At 35.9% G+C, this 17,085-nt stretch overlaps 1 protein-coding gene across 5 annotated transcripts in view; it reads right to left on the bottom strand.

Annotated features, from left to right (window-relative positions):
• The window catches only part of KCNK2 (potassium two pore domain channel subfamily K member 2), a 177,552-nt gene that overhangs the window by 75,950 nt on the left and 84,517 nt on the right, over positions 1–17,085 (bottom strand). For all 5 annotated transcript variants that reach the window (XM_064477188.1, XM_031438580.2, XM_031438578.2 and 2 more), the window contains exon 3: positions 1,274–1,391. In XM_064477188.1, the coding sequence (XP_064333258.1) occupies positions 1,274–1,391 (118 nt within the window). The remainder of the gene's footprint in view (positions 1–1,273; positions 1,392–17,085) is intronic.

Below are 17,085 nucleotides of genomic sequence, written 5' to 3'. Positions count from 1 at the left end.
TAACTGGTAAGTGATCCAGCACAAAGAGACATTACAGTGGATTTATATAATGACAGGACACTACAGATTCCTCTCCAATGAAAATTTTAAGTGAGAGTTCACTCATAAATAGTCCATGTTTTCTTATTTAGGACTTTGATATAAAGTACTGATTTGAAAACCTTATATATATTATATACTTCATAATTAATCAGTGACATCAAAGAGTAAAACTGAAACTTTTCAAATCTTAATTCACACCCCCAAATCAGAGATCAGGCCCATGGAAGCACTCTCATCATAAGCATATGTGGAAGGGGAGATATCCTTTGCACATATATTCTCTTCTGCTTTAAATTCCTTCCTAACTGTGATGAGTCAATTTCCTTTCCTATCTTGAAAATTATGCTTTAAACCCACCTTCTTCCATGAAACAAGACAGGTGTAAGCCCTTCCAATCCCCACAGCATGGCAAACATGGCTGTCACTAGGGGGTCTGCGTTTATATCCTCTGGATATTTCTCAGGCATGGATGACTAACAGAAGAGAAGTCAGCTACATGAACCCATCCTGCTGCCTAGAGGGTGCTGAGTGTACGCACTGTCAATCCTGAGAAAGAGACCCTGTTCTACTATGACTCTTTTTGAACACTATGACAAACAACATAGTTAAAAGGCAAAAGGGCAAGGGCTCAAACTTTCATTCTTTTTGTAATCCTCATATTTCAGTATCAACTTTTTATACATTTGTGTTATTGGAAAAACATAATGTATAAAAAAAAAAACTGCCCTTAAGTATTCATTATGGACAGGCATATGAGAACAGGAACAATCTGTTGAAATGTAGATTTAAATTTTACAAATTGAAAAGGGTGATATCAAATAAGAACTTCATGAAAAGAATGTCAACATTGTACTCAAATCATTTCTTTCTGCACTACAAAATCAAAGATGCAGAAAAATTTTAAACTACTTGCTCCCCCCAACAAAAATCATTTCAAGCCATTTGTTGATGTTTTTATCCATCAGTCAGATGACTCACCTGCCCTGTTCTCAAGTTCCATATGTACTTTAAACAACTCAGTATTCTGAAACAATAACTAATTCATTTCCATCATTCCTTTGTTCAAACCTTTAAACTCTCTTTTCAAAATCAATTTACTAAAATCTAGTTTTCTACCTTAAGTAGACCATTTTGACCAACTGTAAAAAAAATATTCAAACAAATGAATTTTAGCTTACAAGCTGTATCAAAATTAAAAAAAAAAAAAACCACAAAATAAGTTGTCTCCTACCTATGGTTGTAATAACAGTGCCAGCAAAGAAGAAGGAACTTCCCAAATCCCAGTGACTGATTTGATTGGAGGTGTTTCCTAAAGGTATAATCCCTGCATTTATTGCTGCCACTATTTGCTGCAAGTTTAAAAAGAAATTTATCAGTACACATGAATCACATGGAAGCATCAAACAGTATATATCCCATCCCAGATGACCAATTAGACAAAGAGAATCAATTCTAAGGTTTGCTTTTCCATTTAAAGTATGCAACATAGATTAAAACTTTACACTAAAGAATTTAATACATTAAATGATAGGAAAATTATATTTGATGTCAGGTGAATGGATCTGCATATGCATAAGGCTTATCATTTGGGCTGTATGCATTCATATTATCCAGTACCATACTTAGTGACTTATTTGAATTAACAACTAAATATAGCAATAGTTTTTAGTAAGCAGCACAGAGTTAAAATATCAGATTGCAAACTACACTTCAAATAATATATAATAGCATCATCGAAAAAAAACCAAGTATTTCCAAAGTGCTAGTCATTTTGAATGGTAAACACAGGTACCCAAGCCTGGGGTGTGTATAACAGTAGAGAGTATAATGTCAGGGAGGTCCAACAAAATAGACTAAGACGAGAAGCAACAAGCAACAGCAATCCACCATCAAGCTTAAGTCAGTCCGTTTATATCTAGATTCTTAGAATCTCTACAGATTTTTATAAATTCTGTAACAGTGAGTGTCACCAAAGACGTGTAGATGATGACAGTCAATGGCATTACTATAGGAACACTAGAATATGGATGCTGCCTTGAGTAGTACTGGCAGAGGCAGAATGATGTTATAATCCCTTCTCAATCCTCTGATGTTGGAGAGGGGAGGAGGAGATCCAGAAGCACAAACACAGAAGAGAAAACTTTAGGAGAAAATATGTAGTAAAAGAGAGGCATACAGATTGTAGCAAAAGACGTTTCTGTTGGAAACACAGTTTTTAAATCTTTATCACTCAATTTTAAATTGGATTTAAAATTTTTATTTTAAAATCAGATTTTAAAATTGGAAGGAACTTCATTTGCTAGGCAAGGAAATTAAAAACCAACAGCGGTAAAGTGACTTGTTTAAAGTTATACCGTTTATTGGCAAGTGGACAAAAACTACACTGTGACAAGGGAGGCACTATCCAAGGAAATGACTGTCAGATGGAAAAGCACAGTAATCTCATTTGTCTGGCTTGTCCTCACCTATAAATTGAAACTCCAATAGTTAGCTGAACTGTAACACTTTTGTTTACTTTAACAATGATACAAGTTCACTGCTAAAGAAATCAGGAAAAACAGAAAGGCAGAAAGAGGGTAATAAAAATTATTCATAACTCCAGAATCCAGAGACAACCACTATTAATAGATTAAGGTATCTACTCCTGATATTTTGCTATACATTTTTACAGAGTTGGATTTGTGAAATATATGAAACATATTCTCTATTTTTGCTTACTATTATTCTACATGCAGTTTTTCTTTGTTATTTATTTAATCATTGCCCAATGTGTAGACATATATGCTATTCTAAAATTTGTCTTATTATAAAAAGTGCTGCTGTGAACATATTTGTGTATCTTTTTTCACTTCTGCATATTTTTGTGGGAGATATTGCTAGAAATAAATTTGCCACATTGAAGATTATGAAAATTTTAAACCACTGGATGGGTAGTAGCAAGAAGCTATCCGAGAAGGTTACTCTAATTTACAACAGCCCCTCAACAATTTACGAGCACCTAGCAATACTATTACCTCTAATATTAATATTTTATCTTTACTGAACTGATAAGAATTATTTACATTTATATATACTTGATTGTGAGTGAAGTTGAATACTGTTTCCTTTCTCATATATTAAATGTACACAGATATACACATATACACATATTTGCCCAGCACATAGTGAAGCTAGTTTTGAGATAATTGATTCTCTTTATCTGACTCTCTGCTGTAAATTTAACATCAGATAAGGTAGGTTTCTCTGATTATCCTTCTTCGAAAAAATTTTTTGCAGTTTCTAACCTATTATTCTTGCATAAACTTTAGAGTCATTTAGTTAAATTTTATAGAAATAATCCTTTTCATGTGTTTAACATATTTCTGTTGTTTGGATATATGTGAAATCTATAAATTAATTAAGGCAAATTAACACTCATAATAGTGAAACTTCCCATCAAAGAACATGGTGTGAATCTCCATTTACTGAGTCCCCTTTAATATTCTGAAATAGAGCATTTTTGGTGTACTTCACATAGGTCTGTAAGGTTATTTTTAGCTATTTTACTTTTTTTCCATTTTAAATTATAACTGGTTATTGCTGTTGTATACATAAATATATGTTGCCCATTTTCTGCACCAGCAATTCTCAAATTTTTTATCTCAAAACCCCTTTTCAGTCTCAAAAATTATTGAACACATCAAAGAACACTGGAATATGTGAGTTGTAACTATTGATATTTTTGCTTGAATTTTTACCTCAAAATGTTTTAATTCATGTAAAAATAAAAATAACCTCATTATATGTTAACATAAGTTAACATACTTTTATGAAAAATAATTATGTTTTCCAAAACAAACAAAGGTTTAACGAGAAAAGAAACATTGTATAATTATCTAAATGTCTGGCTTAACAGAAAACAGATTATAATATATGCTTCTGCATCCAATCTGGAAAACAGTATGAAGATTCCTTTAAAAAATTAAAAATAGAACTACCATACAATCCAGTAATTCCACTTCTTGGTATTTATCCAAAGAACAGGAAAACGTTCATTCAAAAAGATACAGGTACCCCTATGTCCCTGGCAACATTATTTACAGTAGCCAAGATACAGAAGCAACCTAAGGGCCCATCAATAGATGAATGGATATATATACACACACACACATACACATACACACACACAATGGAACATTACTCAGCTATAAAAAAGAATTAAATCTTGCCATTTGTGATAACATGTATAAATCTAGAGGGTATAATGTTGAGTGAAGTAAGTCACACAGAAAAAGGCAATTACCATACAATTTCACTCACAGACGGAATCTAAAAAACAAAACAAACAAACCAAAACAGAAACTCCTAGATACAGAGAACAAACTAGTGGTTGCCAGAGGGGGAAAGGGCAGGGGGCTGGGTGAAATAAATAAAGGATATTAAGAGTACAAACTTCTTTATAAAATAAACAAGTCACAGGGATGTAATAGGAACAGCAAAAGGAATGTACAGCAAATGTACAGCAAAGGAATGTACAGCAAAAGGAATATATGTACTAACTTTGTATGGTACAGATGGTTACTAGATTGATCACAGTGATCATTCTGTAATGTATTTCATTGTTGAGTCACTATGTTGCATACTCGAAACTAACAAAATATTGTATGTCAACTGTACTTCAATAAAAAAGTATTTTTATATATTACAGACATTTCTTCAACACATTCATTTATTGAAAAAAACATTTATCAATTATTTATGGTGCTAGGCAACTGGGAAGCAACAGAGAAGTAAAAACATGGGTGATATAGATGGGAAAAGATAAGGCATGTCTTTAGACTGCACCCAATTAAGTAAAATTAGTTATTTTATTCATTAGAAGCAAGCTAATTCCTCCAGTTGACTCAATATTGACTCCAAAGCCAGCACCATCATTCTAACCTATTATTTGGCTTGTCGATGATAAAGCACAGCATTACCCAGACATCTGGATAAGTTCCACAAATTACTTAAATGCAAAAGAAGCAAATGTAGACTTAGAGACAGTAAAGTCTGGCAATGTGTAGGCTGTAAATAGTTATCACAGAGCCGTGATTATTGCAACAGAAGCTGGAGATGGGACCAGGAATATGTCAAATCACTAAGAATGAGTCTACCAGGAGATCCTTTCTTTGGAATACTCTTGTAAGTTTATTTTATATTTTTTTGTACAAGGTCCCTTTGTCAACATCCACAGGAAATCGGACGCCCTTGGCAAGTGCACTGGCACAGATCGAAGAGTCTCTGCAATTTCGTCAGTTCAGGCCATCAGAGCACTTCACAAATGCCTTCATGGGAACCACTTCCGAATGCACCCTATTATGTGCTTAAAGCAGCAATCACTTCATCTATGATAAAAATTCACTTTTCCACTAAAGGCAACTTTTTTAGACAATCAAATCATGTTGGCAACTTATGAATAAGTTGAATTTTTAAGGTGAGGGGAAAGGGAATGTGGGATCCTATACATTCAATCCTAACATACAATTATCTGAAGTACTGATTAAGGAAGGACTTCCAAACCTAAAACCCCCAACGGAAACAGTATAAAATAATCTTGGTTGGATTCACACTCAATTTTGCTCTGTAGTTTATAGACAATCATGGAATGTGCATTAAGGAAAGGGAGTTGCTACATGGTTCTAGTCAAGAATAGGAGCTTAAACTTAGGAAATGGAGCTCTGAGAGGCTTATACTCACAGAGGTGATAAAGGTAATTACTCATAAAAGTAATTATGAAAAATCTTAGTTTTCATGACAATGATGGCTTTAGAATCAAAGTTCACCGAGTTCTAACATGAATTTGTGTATTCTTGAATTGTAAGAAGTTTACGTCTCATCATCACCGGGCATTTTGGAACTATATTCAGCTTTCACGACACCAAACACTGGTAAGACACACTTATCTGTAATTGTAAGAGACTCAGGGCAATCACTGACAACCATGAAAGTGTTCCTGTGAGTCCAGTGCCTGGGAACAACTTTTTCATGTGTTATAAAATACTCGACAAGCTATTTTTTCCTTTGAAGGAAAAGATTTCAGACAGCAAGCACCCCCAGGGAAGGCCTCAAAAATACATTGTTTTCAGAATAGGTTACACTGTGGATCTTAAAATACAAGCTCTGTTTTTACTTTTTTGCCCCTTTACTCAGAGGCTCAGATGTCCAGGTTCACCAGGACAATACAGACTGTTCTGAATGCCTTCCACAAATTCCTCCTCTGTTAATATCATAATCAAGATTTCACTAAATATATTATCATGCCTATAATCCTAAAAGTAAGGTCACATTAATAATTTGAATTTTTTAAGTGATATAAGAATTCTAAACTGCAGGTACAAGGCATTGACAACTAATTGGGCCACACCAATGATGTATGTGTAACCAGTTCAGTGACAACTTCTTTTAACTGGATATTTAAGATTGATATTTCTTCTCCTTGGAAAAAGGACATTATTTCCAATATATGGATATAATAGCTAAATTCAATTATACTGATGTCCATATAATTATACAGTTCCTCAGAGAGTAAGAAGTATTCTCTTGCCAAAATTCTGTAAGACACAATTACACATCTCTTTTGGTCACTATTTCCTTGTGGAGGAACTGGTTTCATCCTGAGTGGAGGCTAGTCTTTAGGAAAGAAGTTCAAATCACACATTCACAACACTGTACCTGACCACTTCAACCATGTAAACAAGACTGTTTTGAAAGATTTGAAGGCTACATAATGAGGAAAACAAAATAATACATGATGCTCTCCTTGCCAGATGACTTGGTGAGGAGGTATTATGCAGGTATCATTGCTATTTATTGTCACATCACAAAACAGTCATCATCCATCAACGGTACACAGCCGTGTACGAGGACTGCTGTCAAAGGCTGCAAGATCCTTATGCATCTCATTCTCAACCTCCTGGCTTTGCCTCAACACCATGATTACCTAATGCCAGATGATGTGAGCTGCTTTGAAAGGTCCAGCTAGTAAAACCAGAGAGTATCTCAAGATGGCCTTTCTTCTTACAGGCTCAGAATTCACATACAGCACTGACAGATCCCAGGTAAGCTCCACTGGCATTTTTGAATCAATGAGGAGTCACTTTTGTTTATCCATTTCCTACATGCTTCTTTAAACAACTTTATTATCCATAGAAATTCATCTTAAATGGTATTTACAAACATCATTTGCACAAGAAGTTTCTCTTCTAATGTCAGTCTTAATCACGGGGCTGCTTCTTGGGCCATTATGCATATCTATTTAGGTTCAGCCAAGAAGTGGTATCACAGGGCCTTATTGCAAACTTACATACACAGGCAGCCCATGACACATTCTTTGTACCACTGGGAAAACTCCCCAGAAACCTAACATCTTCTTCACCTTTGTGTCCTTTCAAGGTATTCCTGAAACTAAGCAGTGCCATTGGCTTCCTTGCATGAGATGGTTATTTCTGTCAGAGTTTCACTTGGGGCTGTTGACAACCCAACAAGGAAGCAAACAACTTCCTGAAAACCATACTATTAGCATATTGCAAGAATATTCCAGCAGCAGCTCTCAGCTAATGATAATCCTGGTTGAACCACATAAAACTGCCAATATCCAAGCACTTTTTGGCCTATAAAATGACAATTTCATATCAGCATACAAAAGAATGGTATTTATGTTTTCACTAATAGTGTGCAAGCACATCCTAAATTTCACTGAGTGTGATACTTACTACTGCAGCATTAAAGCTAATCCCCATAAGCAGGAAACTGTTAATAGCAAATTAATCTACTATGGTGTTGGTTATAGTTCTACGTTGAAGGATATACACTTGCTAGTTTAAGTAAAACCCTCTATGGCTGAGAATGCTATTCTGAGTAAATACGGACTAACTATTGCATCCATACTGGAAATTCAAGGTATGTACAACTTTGGCATAGATTTCAGAAATCAAGGGGGTATTATTTACTATTTAAGATGATTACATTTTGTAGAAATAAATGTGTATATTCATCATTTGATATCAAATATTTCACATTAATATACATTCTAGCCTCTAATTTGATAAATGAACTTGAGACACATTATTTTACTCAGTTATTCAGAAATCTATAGTTATATAGAGATGGCATTTTTTTCTTTTCTTTTCGTTTCTTTTTTTTGGCTAGGAAAATTAGAGGCACCTACATAAATCCAAAAAAAAGAAAAAAGAAAATCCAAAATTACATTCCACAATTAAATGAACTGTTGTAAGTATTGACAAAGTTATATTTTTCTAAATCTAACATCAATAATCTTTTTCTTTTTAAAAGATATATTTCTGATTTCATGTGGAGAAAAAAGAAGGAGTACACTCGCATATTTTATACAGAACACAGGTGATTACATCGTTCCATATTTAGAGTCTGGTAAAGAAGGAAGTTTTTAAGGTTTCCGCGCAGTACATCTCATAAGTGAGAAAGTGAAAAACAAAATAATGTTTTTAATTTATTGTTTTTGTTGGAAACAATTTGAATCAAAATAGATTTTCTGTTTTCTTAAAAAGGCTTTCAAAGTCCTTAGAACGTGTTTCCAAATAATGTATGACCTAAGCTTAACCACACATTAATTATAAACTTCTTATGAAGAAGCACCCTTTTTGTGAAAACAAAACAAAACAAAACAAAACAAAACAAAACCTTAATTCTTACAACTTAGAAAGGATAATACTTCTGACAGGGAGCAGTTTCCAAAATACAGTAGATTTTAGGAAGCACCTCTAAAAGGAAACATTTCGCTCACCTATCCATATCTTTCCTCTATTTAGGGATTATGCCATTGCATGTTAGAGATATTTTTACACAGACTTATGAAGTGTACAGCTTTTTTCTTGCTCTTTTGGCAGTGTAAATTTATTTTCTATTAGAAGGAACAAAAGCTTAAAATTCAAGGTAGGAAATAACAGCGAGCCAGAGGTGGATGTTAGCCAGAAGCAAGAGGCACACCACTGGATATGAGGTTTGCCTTCCCTGTTTTATCCACTCTGGAAGATTTTTTTAAATCATAAAGGTAATATACATATTACTGGACATTTGGAAAAATGAGAATTAAAAAAAATGACTCACAGTCCTCACAGTCCCTAAAACAGTTTTTTGCAACATGCATATATTCAATTTTTGGTTTTAATAGGTATAATCATTAAATCTGCTTTCAACTATTTTCATGTAACATAAGCATGTTCCAAGGCATTTTGAAGTTATCAATATCTCACTGAGTAGCTACACGTAACACAGTTCACATACCATTCCTCCATCATTAAGTGAATTTGTATAACCATATCCAAGTTCAAGTGACCACTTGCAAGGTGACTATAGAGATAATTTACACAACAGACAAGAACCAAACTGGAAATACTGAAATTCTGTTATTCTTTGAGCCCCATGAAATGACACTGTGGTACAAAATGGATAAAACACAGTCAAGACTCTTGAGTCCTTGCAACTCTGAAAAAAACATACAAAGCAGGCAGACTGAAACACGCATTTCCCCAGTTGTGCATTTTTCCATGAGTTTTCCTAAATTCCGTATTATTATATGGTGTATTAATATTCTACCAGAAAATTAATCTCTGTCTCTCTGGCCCCCTTCCACCTCATCTCAGTATAAGTTAGGGGTAGGGGGAGGTTAATAATAGAAAAGGAAATTTTGGAGAGAGAAGGACATAAAGCAAGAAGTCAGAAAGAAAGAAAAGGACAAGTAGAAGAGAAAAAGATGAAGGCTGTTTAGATAACAGAAAATCTTAGAAGAACAAAGGAACTTAATACAAGTTACAGTCACTCTATCTAGGAAGTTCTTTTCAAAGAGGTTATCCTTCAAATAGGATTTGAGCAGGCAGAAGACAGAGATCAAGGACACACAGCATCTAGGCAATATTTTTACACCAGTTTGCCCAGACACACCACACAAACCAATATTTATTCATGCTCTGTTTTTTAAGGTTTGAAGTTCTAAACTGATGAGAGAAAAAACAGCCCAAAATGGAACAAAGGGAGTTTCATTCTGCTAATTTTATGCATCCACAGAATTCTCAAATTTGGAGATTCTGTTGTCTTTTTCAATAGAACATCACTGGTCTCTACTCATTTGATTTTCCAATTCACTTAAGCATATATTTCCATTACAGACACAAGTTTAAACAAAAAAAGTACTTTATGCCTACATAAGAGTAATCACAGGGGAAACAGGGAAACTATTCAAGTTTCCACAGAAAGGCAATCTTTTTTTATTATAGGTTTTAAACACAAATGAATTTTTTTTCCCCTGCCTTTCCTGAATATGTAACTAAGAGATAATGACAAGGATTGAAAATTGGAGGTTCTGCACACACACGTACAACCAACAAAAGTAATCAGTTAACCCAACTTGTATTAGAATAAACCAAACTTCCCACATGCCAAATTAGTCACCAATAAAGGCAATTACCACGGCACTAAAACATCGCAATACTCCGATAGTTCCTTTGTCTCAGGTCCTGTAAAATTTATGTATTTCTCACTTCAGCTGCACTGACTCACTGCCATCAATCAGCTTACAAGAAATTTCTGTGCTTTTGGGTTCCAGGTAAAAATTTCTTAATACACTGCAGAGTAAATCTACTAATGACTTGCTAACATTATGGAGAGAAAAGGAAGTCCTGCAAAATTGCTTCATATGTTTATACTTCTTGGCTCTTAATGTCACCAAATCAAGACAGCAAAAATAATATATGAATAATTTCTCAAAATGTAGTGATTCACACTCATCTTGTCTTAGTGTCTTGGCATTTCTCGAAGTTTCCCTATCTTTCTCAATTACATACCCGTACACTCACCAGTTACAGCAAATCTGAACTGGTTGAAATCCATTCTGTTGAGAAACAGAAACCTGATGGAATTTCTTATACTTTTTCAAGCCAACTGGAATGACTGAGCTACCCTTTGACACCTGTCCAGTAGTGACTGCACAAATATGCAATTAAACCCCTCCCTCGGGCACTTCTCAGCCTGACTTGAGTGTCACACCACAACCGTCAGCGCTGAAAACGAGCCTGGCACCTGTCCTCATGTTTTCTCCATTAGTCATTCACATGTGCAGTATTGTTCACCTCCTTTCACACAAGGATACCAATCCCAAGGGCATTTCAGAGCACAGCAACCTACGAAAGGGAAGACGCCCCCAAATCCACATGATAAGCCCGAGACTGCAGGGTCTCCTCTGCTCAGAGGCCCGGAGCATGAAGATGATATTTAGCAGGGCAGTCTTTAGCGGAGGATGGGTCTAGTGTCTGCAGAGGTACCAATGTGGGCCAAACATCCTTAGTGAGTGTCACTTCTCCTGCCTGCAAACTCCCTCAAACCAAGAATGTGCTTATACTGGTGGAACGAGCAAGGGAGAGTATGTTTAAACTGGGCAGAGAAAGAGAGAGAAATGAAAAATCACAGTACAGCAACACGCAGCATCCTGACGACCCAGAGGCGGCGTGGCGGGGCAACAGTGCTGGCGTCAGATGATTTAATACACTTGAACTTCCTTTTTCGTTTTTAATTACCTGCTGTGCATCTACTGAGTGTCCTCTGACAGCTGCTTCTCCTTCAGTTAACTATTTGGAACCAGTAGTGCAAGACCCAAGGTACTTCACCATCTCATAAAAATAACTCTGTGATCACTATCAGTATGGTATCCTTTGACAGGCATCAGATACTTATAATTTATCTTCCACAAAAGCTGAGGCATAGAGAGGTTAAATGGATCACTAGGCCAAAGTAAGTAAAAACAATAATAAAGTAACCTGGAAAACCAGTTACAAGTCTTGGTGTTACCGTTTGTTAGAGACTTTTTTTTTTTTCTTTTTTGGTGTTAGAGTTTAGCTGCATCACAGCTTTGGTTGCCTAGCTTTGGACATAGTTATCATTCATAATATTGTTTCTATGTGATAACACTTTGGAAGTTCCAAAAAATAAATACATGTATCAATAAATTTTTTTTTAAAAAAGAATCAATTCATAAGTTTGAAGTGGGGTGAACATCTTGTTTAGTTTGTCCACATGTGTATAATGTGTCCCAAATGATCATCAAGCCTTGTCTTGTATCTTTGCGTCACATATGGCCTGTATGCCTAGTGTAATGCTAACTGCTCAAGAATTATTTGTGGTATATGTTGTGCTTACTGATTTCTAAGGGCACATAAAATCACTATCATGAGCCGACGGGCTAGACGCTAATTGCATAGTACAGGTCATGGTAAAGAGAGTAAGACTTCGCGGTAGCAGTTGACACTGCTAATCTCTCCCACATGGCAACATGTCTTCACTTGGCTCAGAGAACACCACCCTCTAGCTCTCCTCCAGTCTCCCTGATGGCTGTCTCATCCCCCTCACCTTTGAGCCCATGGTTCTGTTCTCAATCTGTCCACACTCCTAAGTGATTTCATTTAAACTCAAGATTTTAAATAGCAATGTAACCCCCAAATGTGTCCCTCATCCTGGACTGTTCCCTGCTTGGATGTCTGGAAGGCAACTCAAACCAATAATATGCCAAACTGAACTCCTAAAGCTCCTCCCTGAAACCGTGCCACCTGAGTTTTTCCCACCTCAATAGTCGGCAACTTTATTTTTCCAGTTTTTCAGGCCCCAAGTCTATGAATCATTCTTGAGTTCTTTCTCTCGCATGTCACATCAAATTCTCCTAGCTCTACCCTCAAAATATCCCAATTTGATCACATCTCATCCCATTCAGTGCTTCTGTTCTCATCCAGGCCACCAACATAGCCCTCCCGGACTCTCCTAGAGGATTCCCAACTTTGCCCACCTATGTTCTATTCCTCACAGGGCAGCCGCAGTGATCCTGTTAAGTCCTTGATCTGCTCCAAGTCCGTTCATGGTCCTGCAACTCACTCTGAGTAATCTGAGGCCCCTTACACTGATGTGCAATGCCCTGCAAGAGCTCAGCCTGTTACTCTTCTAGCCTTTTTTCATGTAAGTGTCCCCTTCAGTCATCCCTCCTAACCACCTGCCAAGAATGTGCCTACCTCTGGGCTTTCGCTTTCCTCTCTCCCTGGAATGCCTTCCCTCAGTTATTCACATGTCTACGCATACCTATTTATTACCTTCCAGATTCATGCTAAAATGTCTGAATTCCCTGAACTGCCAATTTACTTAGCTCAGGCAGTGACTCTCTATCACACAAACTATATATTTTTTTTATTTTTTCAAAACACTTAGTACTGTGTTTTTTTAATTTGGAATTACCTTATGTCTTTATCAGTTTACTTATTCATTGTTTCTATAATTATAAGAACCTTTCTTGGGTTGCTCATGGCTTTAAAGCCCACAGCCTCACGGGCAGTGACATCAGCAAGATGGAGAAATAGGAATCACTAGACCCTCCCCCTGCTACAGAGATACCAGCTGAACAACACACAGACCAATTCCCTTAGTGAGAAATGCAGAAATCAGTTAAGGGGCTCCTAAACCTCAAGTGAGCATGAAACCAACCACATTGAAGCTGGTGAAAACTTCAACGGTCTTATTTGCCATAGTCCTCCCTCCAGTTCAGTGTGATGCAGCTGGGAGAAAACCCAACCCCTCACTTCTTCTTGTAGGGGAAAGAAACTGGAATATACATCTAATGTTCTGGGGTTTTGAGATACCACCCAATGCACAGGTAGCTGCCTTGCCTGTCTTAGAGCACATATGGGTCTCAGCACACTCTAGATGTGAGGGGACACTGAGAACTAAACTGAGCTGGGCAGCCTGCTTCTGCGCCAGAGGAACCATGGTACAGAAGACAGAGGCTGTTACAGCTCAAAAATCTCTCCCTCAGAGGGACAGAGAAGAGCAGAGCATGGTTCTAACACTCTGGCTTTTGGGGCAACTACCCAAAAGACTGTTTTCTATCTCATCCAACTCAAAGCACTGACGGGATGCTGCATACTCTAGAAACTCTGGGGACACTGAGAATAAAAGAGACCTGGGAGGCTTGCAGTAGCTCTAGAAAAGCTGCAGTGATATACACAGACACCAGAAATAGCAAAAGATTACAAGCTCCAAAAAAAAGAAACAGGCAAATACACCTAATTGGGAATTTATATGCATAAGTACAGAGAAGATAAATCCACAGAAAAGGTTTGAGAGGCCCACAGAATCTCTTGGTGGGAAGACTGGTGAACGTCTTTCCCTGAACATAATGAGTGTAAAGACTTGAGAGAGGTGGCTGTTTTTTCAAACGGGTAGATCACCACACAAAGTTACACCATACACAAAGAAACAGGGAAGCATGGCTCAAAGGGAGAACACAAATCTCTAAAAACAAACACCAAAGAAACAAAGGTGTATGAATTACCTAAGGAATACAGAATAACTATCATAAAGATGATCAGTGAGCTCAGGAAAGCAACACATGAACAAAATAAGAATATTCACAAAAAGACAGAAAATATAAAAAAGAAGCAGAAATTCTGGAGCTGAAGAATACAATAATGGAACTGAGAAATTTTCTAGAAGGATTCAGCAGCAGATCTGATCATGCAGAATGTCAATCAATGGATAAAGAAAAATGTGAGAAATGTATACACACACACATAATGGAAGATTACACAGCCTTAAAAAAGAAAGACATCCCTGTCACACGCTACAACTTCGATAAACCTTGAGAACACTATGCTAAGTGAAGTAAGCCAGTCACAGAAGGAGAAATATCTCATGATTCCATTTATATATGCTATCGAAAGCAGTCAAACTCACAGAAGCACAAAGTAGAATGGTGGTTGCCAGGGACTAGGGGAGGGGAAATGTGCAACTGCTTTTCAATGGATGTAGAACCTCAGTTATGCAAGATGAAAAAGTTCAAAAGATCTGTATAGCATTGTTTTTACAGTTAACAACACTGTACTTTACGCTTAAAATTTGTTAACAGGATAGATCTCATGCTATGTGTTCTTTACCATAGTAAAAATAATAATAATAATAAAAGATTAAGTCCTTGATATAGGAGAGTAGTTTTAAAAGACTATAATACAGCTATAAAATGTTATAGATAAAAACCATTAAAAAGGCTTTCATAAATCTGTATTTAAATATATAGATATATATTCATAATATATTGCAAAGTGAGACAGTAAGGATATAAAATAATATGTACTATAACACCCAATTTTGAGAGGAAAAAACCCACAGTCTCACATAGTGCCAGGTACATAATAGGCATTCAATAAATATTCACTTAATATGTAAAAATTCATGGAATTTTCATTCATTTATCAGACAGATTAAAAAAATTCCAAGTTGTCTCACTTCTTTCCTAGTTCATTTTGATTTATCATCCTTTAATTAAAATGATTAATCCCTTTTAAAAATTCATTTATAAATTTATCTGGCATTTTGGTGGCAAGAAGTTTCAAAAGGACACTTCCAACTTCAATTTTTCTCAAGATTCAGGAGGATTCCCCATAATTGTAAAATTCTGAGATTTTAAAAATTCATTCATTCATTCATTCTGAGAGGCAGCAAGCAATGGATAGAAGCAAAATAATGAGTCAGATGTGTCTGGGTATGTGGACTACATGCAGACTGTAGCTCTGGAAGGCAAAGAATAAAATATCTGGATTACTTATTTCGACAGAATGAAACATCTTAGAATAACAGCTCTGATCCTAGGAAGATGCTGATACTTATAAAAGAAAAAGGTGAAATTGGGAGGTGGGGGCAGAAGTTTGGGGAATTAGAAGTCATGGATCTGATATAGTTCTGTCAATAACTGGTAGCATGCTCTTAGGAAAATCATTGAACTCTGTATTTTCCTAGCTCTAATATGACAGAGTTTGTCTAGGCAGTGTAGATTCCAACTTCCAAATTCAATGAGCTTATTCCTTAAAAAGTTGCATGCAATTAATTCAAAATACATTATGATAAAATTTGCTGACGCTTTTCAGAAATTCCCTGCCTTTCAGATGTAGTTACCACTTTTGCTTGTGCTTTGCATTTTCTTTGAGACTCAAAGACACATATCCCAGCTTGGTTTATATATGAGATTAAGTTGGATTTTTTTTTTCCCTCAAGAAAGAAATCTTGTTAGGTCCCTATTAAGAAGACTATGTGAAGTAATTAAATTAAGTATGAGGGAAGAATCACAGGGGATAAAACAGAGATACACGCAAATACACACACAAGCTCTCCATGGATCAAGAAATAAAGCTGTGAGGTACTGAGTAATGGAAAATAAAGCACAAAGTCCTGTCCTATCAAAAAAATACTTTTTGTATTATTTTTGCATAATAGCACTGTATGACAGTCCAAGAAAAAAAAATGCCTCAGGAATGATATCCTCATTGTAAATAAGATTATTTACAATTTCAATTAAACTAAATTATTTAAAACTAGCCTCACAAAATAGATTTTCAGGCCTGCTCAAATCAAGAGCCAAATGTCATCACCCAATAAAACATCTTCCAGAAATGAAAACTGGTGTGAAGCTTGGGAACTTGTTAATCAGAGAGAAAAAAAGGCAATCGATATTTACCAAGAAAAAGTAATTACAGAATTATTTATGGTAGCATGTAAGCTGTAACATGCCCAGAAATATCAATATTGTGGAAGGTTTAAAATAAAACTTTTAAAGGCTATAAAATACACATCTTACTTACTAAAACAGATATTAGAATGCATTTTGAGAAAATAAAAATAAAATAAAGGGTTTCTGTCACACAGAGCCCATGTAAATCACCTAGCAATTATCTGTGCTCACTGAACCATCTTCTTCTCAATCAATCTCAGACACATGAGCTTAGATCTCTAGTTTCAGCTTCAGAGTCATCTCCCCTCGCCCCATACCTTCCCCCAAACTGCACACATTACCAGGACCATCACCCTCAAGCGTGTCTTCCTAAAGGGCATTGTCTTCTCCTACGAGCCCTGTTTTGTCTCCTCTTGGTTCTCCTTATTTAAAATTCTTCAAAAAATCAACTTTCATTAAAATTTCTCCAGTCTTTCTAATTTGATTTTATCTAATTCCTCTAACAAATCACTGTA

The sequence above is a fragment of the Camelus dromedarius genome, chromosome 21 (assembly GCF_036321535.1).
Source record: "Camelus dromedarius isolate mCamDro1 chromosome 21, mCamDro1.pat, whole genome shotgun sequence".
Lineage (NCBI taxonomy): Eukaryota > Metazoa > Chordata > Mammalia > Artiodactyla > Camelidae > Camelus > Camelus dromedarius.
Note: the sequence above shows the minus strand (reverse complement) of the source record. Positions and strands in the feature narration are given on the sequence as shown.